Source organism: Apodemus sylvaticus, chromosome 14 (genome assembly GCF_947179515.1).
Source record: "Apodemus sylvaticus chromosome 14, mApoSyl1.1, whole genome shotgun sequence".
Taxonomy (NCBI): Eukaryota; Metazoa; Chordata; class Mammalia; order Rodentia; family Muridae; genus Apodemus; species Apodemus sylvaticus.
The window spans coordinates 7,271,624-7,276,778 of NC_067485.1; the positions used below are offsets into that span (position 1 = coordinate 7,271,624).

General features: G+C 52.9%; 1 protein-coding gene across 1 annotated transcript; it reads left to right on the forward strand.

Moving 5' to 3' along the window:
- Positions 1 to 436: 436 nt before the first annotated feature.
- Gas1 (growth arrest specific 1) lies at positions 437 to 3,019 on the forward strand. The gene has a single exon (XM_052157188.1). It carries the CDS (start codon positions 1,064 to 1,066, stop codon positions 2,222 to 2,224), a length of 1,161 nt encoding a protein of 386 aa, XP_052013148.1. The 5' UTR covers positions 437 to 1,063; the 3' UTR covers positions 2,225 to 3,019.
- The last annotated feature ends 2,136 nt before the right edge of the window (positions 3,020 to 5,155 follow it).

Genomic DNA, 5,155 nt, shown 5'->3' on the forward strand with positions numbered 1-5,155 from the left:
CAGAGATGAAGAGCCTGAAAATTAAAGTGACTTTCGAACTCTCTCGGATGCAAAGATGGGGGATCAGTAAGAATTAATAAACGTGTCCCCCCACCCAAACAAAAAGGGGGCGGGGGAAGCGAACAAAAAGGCCGGTGGCTGAGCCGGATGCAGGCAGCTGGCCCTAAGCCCTGCCCGCTGGCTCTGTGCGCGAGCTGGGGTTCGGTATCCCAGCCTCCTGAAGAGTGGGAGGAGCTGGGCCTGTGTCAGGCTCCCTAAGCCGTTCCTTTCAAGCCCTGAATGCCTGAATGTGAGCTGCCCACCGCCCTCCCCCACTCTGCAACCCCACTCCAGCGGCTCGTAAAAAAAAAAAAAAAAAAAAAAAAAAAAAAAAAAAAGTTTCAACAACAACAGGCTGGACCAATAGCAGCGCGCAAAGCCAGGGAAGGGGGCCGAGCAAAGGGCGCCTGAGAGTGGAGAAAGGAGAAAGCGGGCAAGACTGGAGCGCGCGGGGCCGGGGCTCGGCGAGCCGGAGGAGCGTTGCTAATGTTTTTGTTTGTTTGCTTTTCTATGCATGCATAATGAGGGGGCGCCGCGGCACCACACGGGGGCTCCCGGCCCACTTTTGTATTTAAAGCCTCGCGGCGAGCAAGTCCGCAGCCGGGCTCCGCGGATCCGCTCCCCAGGCTCCGGGTCTCCGAGCAGAGCCGCACGCTCCGAGTTTCGGGGTCCTCCCTGCTCCTGGCGCCCAGAACTTCCCGGAGCGCGGCCCAGGCCGGGGTAGAGGGGGAGGGGACCAAGCGTCCTGGCCTCGGGAAGGCGGGATGCCAGAGCTGCGAAGTGCTACGCGCCGCTGAGCCGGGAACCGAGGAGACGCCGGCCGCACGACTGTCTACAGGAGCCTAGCACCATGCACCCCCGGCGCCGCGCGCTCCTGCAGCCTCGCCGCGTACCCCCGGGACGGCACTGAGCGCCTCCAGCCGCCGAGCGAAGCTAGACCTGCGTCGCCGCGCCTCTCAGGGAGCCCCGGCCACGGTGCCGGAGCGAACATCCGCTTCTCCCAGCCGCGGGGCCGCCGGCATGGATGGATGAGGACGCCCATGCCAGAAGTGCGCGGAACTCGGACAAACTTTTTCAGCGGCCCCGCGGCCGCCACCCGAGCCTCGTCTCCGCTCTGCACCGCGTCCGGCGGCCGCTGCTGCCCGCGATGCTAGCCGCGCTGCTGGGAGGCGCCGGGGCCCGCACGGGGACCTTGCCGGGCGCCTTGCTGTGCCTGGTGGCGCTGCTGCAGCTGCTCTGCTCGGCGCCGCGGGGCTCAGGGCTGGCGCACGGCCGCCGCCTCATCTGCTGGCAGGCGCTGCTGCAGTGTCAGGGCGAGCCCGACTGCAGCTACGCCTACAGCCAGTACGCCGAAGCGTGTGCGCCGGTGCTAGCGCAGCGCGGCGGGGCTGATGCTCCGGGGCCCGCCGGCGCCTTCCCTGCCTCGGCCGCGTCCTTCTCGCCGCGCTGGCGCTGCCCGAGCCACTGTATCTCGGCGCTCATCCAGCTCAACCACACGCGCCGCGGGCCCGCGCTGGAGGACTGCGACTGCGCGCAGGACGAACACTGCAGGTCCACCAAGCGCGCCATCGAGCCCTGTCTGCCGCGCACCAGCAGCGTGGGCCCGGGCGCCGGAGCGGGTTCGGTCATGGGCTGCACTGAGGCCCGGCGGCGCTGCGACCGCGACAGCCGCTGCAACCTGGCGCTCAGCCGCTACCTGGCCTACTGCGGCAAGCTTTTCAACGGGTTGCGCTGTACCGACGAGTGCCGCGCGGTAATCGAGGACATGCTGGCCGTGCCCAAGGCGGCGCTGCTTAACGACTGCGTGTGCGATGGGTTGGAGCGGCCCATCTGCGAGTCGGTCAAGGAGAACATGGCCCGCTTGTGCTTCGGCCCGGATGCGAGCAACGGTCCGGGCAGCAGTGGCTCAGACGGGGGCCTAGACGACTACTACGACGAAGAATATGACGACGAGCAGCGCGCTGGGGCCGCGGGAGGCGAGCAGCCCCTGGACGACGACGACGGCCTTGCGCGCCCGGGCGGCGGCGCTGCTGCGGCGGGCGGCCGCGGAGACTTGCCCCACGGGCCCGGGCGCAGAAGCAGCAGCAGCGGCAGTGGAGGCCACTGGGCGACCCGAAGCGCCTGGACCCCATTTGCCTGTTTGCTGTTGCTGCTGCTGCTTCTGCTGCTCGGGTCACACTTGTAGCTCCTGCGCCCCGCTGCAGGCTGCTCCAGGCCGGTATGCAGGACCCAGCTGGTTCCCGAGCAAGGCACCTGTGGCTCGGAGACCAGAGATGGTCGGAAACACTGACCCACACCCTCCGCGGGTGGACAGGGCCCAGCCTGTACTGCAGCCACCATGCTCGGCCCTCTCTATGCGGTTTTTCCAGGCTGCAAAGATAACCGGTTGATCTATATTGCCGGCTCTAATCTGCAGAATTCAGGACACCCTGCAAAAAGCAATGGAGGCCTGGACTCAGTGCTGAACGGTGGGGTCTTCACAGTTCCAATGGACTTGGGGAAGGGATGTTGGGCGAATTAGGTTTGCAAAGGGGCCGGGGTTTTGTCTGTTTTGTATTTTGGTTCTTTTGTATTTAAACCGTTTTCCTTTGAGGGGACACATAGTATTGGTAACGACTTTAATTGCTTGTGACCACTTGAGAAACACAGCAATCGTAAGTAAATAGAAAAGTTCCCTTATCGATTCATTCCTGTACTCTTGGTATAGTCCTCGGTAACGCTGAGTGTGGAGCTGGCGATTGCCTTGTTGAGGGATCCCCGAAATTACAACTGCATTATAACCCTAACCCCTCACCTTTAATTTTCTGACACAATTCCGATTCCTCTGCACCACGTGTCTTAGAATTAAGGATCCAAAAAATACCGCTAGTCTAAAAGAGTTAGCATGGTGTTGAACAATACAAGTTTTTATCCTAAAGCTCTGTACTGCCAGCTAGGAAAGCCTCTATGATGTTTGTTTTGCTGTCCTTTTTTTTTTTTTCTCCACCAAGAAATTCTAAGTTTGAATATGCAGAGATTGAATATTGCCTCTGCCCCTATCGGGGTCTTCCACCCTGGTACGTCGTATATAAACTGTATTAAAACTGGGGTTTCTTACCAGTTCTTGTACTTTGTATATAGAATTTTTATAAATTGTATGCTTCAGAAAATAATTTATTTTTAAAAAGAAATTAAAAGTTTTAAATCTGCATCATTGTTGTATCACCCCATCCAAGAAATGTATAGAATGCATCGGTCACCAGGGACCCACTCCCACAGAAATGTATAGAATGCATCAGTCACCAGGGACCCACCCCCACAGCCCATTTTGAAATGCATCCTGTGTAGAACAGTCTTTAAAATGTACAGTGTATTTTACAGATTTGAAGTAACGTTCTTATTTTCAAGAGATTTTATGGACATTGTAGAAATGTATAAATGCATTTCCAAACTGCCTTAAACATTGTATTTTTATAGACATCATTTTTTAAAATCCTGTGTTAAAAAAAAAACTATGACTTTGTGTATTTTTGGTTGTTTTATTAAAAATGCACACACCAGTAAAGAGTTTAAACAGTGTCTATGGTGCAGTTGCTTTCCACACTTAGCCCAGTGATGAGGTGGGAGGGCTGTGGAGGGAGGGGGCACTGGAAGTCCATCGAGCATCAAGTGAGATTAAAACTCAGTGCAAGGCAGAATGTGAGCTAATGCTGCCTTTAATTTAATGATCAATTAGACGTCTGTAAATGGGTCAGCTAAAAGAATTTCTAACTGGCCTCTGCTGCTGTTGTCATTGGTGAAGAAAATTCACAAAATACTGTCTCTTGTTTGAGGATAACCTCCCCCTCCCCAGGAGACCCACCCTGAGCACCCCTCCCTTTTCTCCTGACCCCCAGGAGTGTCCTCTCTGCCTTCTCATTCAATCAAACGTGCCAATAACATCTGTTACCAATAGGTCTGGGAAGCCTCTGAGAGTCAATACTTCAAAGCCATTTTCACACTTTGGGTGAAAAAAAAATACAAAATTTTGTTACAAAACACTGAGGCGTGCAAAAGTAAACACGCCGTGGAGGGGAATAATCACCAGGACTGGTAATATTGTCCTGAGGAGCTGCTGAACAGTGGGTTGAAGGCTGGGCTTCCGCCAAGCCCCTGGTGCACACTCAAACGCCCTTACATAAATAATTACACTCTTAAGCTGTGTCGAGTGCTGATACACTTGACCTTGTAAATAGAAATGTTTGCAGTAGGAATAAACTCCAGCATTGGAAAATCTTTTAAACATTAACACAAAAGAGAGCACTCTGTCCTCTGGGGATTTGAGCTGAACCTCGGCGGGCTAGGCACTTGCAAGGGGGAAAAAGTTTATTTATCTTCTATTCCTGGTGTTTATTTAAAGCTTTTCATTTTAAACTCGGTGATTGGAAGGCAAGTCCGGAGTTTAAAAAGTCACCACAAATAAACTTTGTCTGAGGGGGTCGACAGATTAGCAAGATCTGGTGTCTCTTTATTTGATATTAGCATGGGCTGAGAAAACAACTAGATTCCTCTGCTGCCTGAGGTAATTAACCAAATTGTGTTCTTCCCCACCTGCTCCCACCCGACTTCTGAGGATTTTTTTAAGCCCCTCTCTTTTCCCAGCCATTAGGGAAGGAGTCCAAATTCCTCTTCATGTCCTCAAAACCAAGACCCCCCCCCCAATAGCTGTCATTAGCCTGGAGTCCAATAAAGTGATAGACAGTTCGGTAAAGATGATATTAAGACAAAGCCTAGAGCACTTTTTTGTTTGTTTGTTTGTTTTTGGAACAACAAGAAATATTCTAGAGGCTTGTAAGGGAAATCAGCTGCCTTTTTAAAATGAAGAGCCTACAGGTTAGTAGTGCTCCTGTTTTTTGCTTGTTTGTTTGGTTTGGTTTTTTTTTGTTTGTTTGTTTGTTTTGTTTTGTTTTTGTTTTGTTTTGTTTTGTTTTGTTTTTTTGCTTAAATATGTTTAAATCTCCACCAATGCTATTTTAACACATTCCCCACTGAAAGTTAAATCTTTGTCACAGAAAAAGGTCCGGTTTCCCTCACTAATAAGTAAAAGGCAGCGTCAGAAAAGGCCTGACAACTAACTGTTAACAATAAACTCACGACT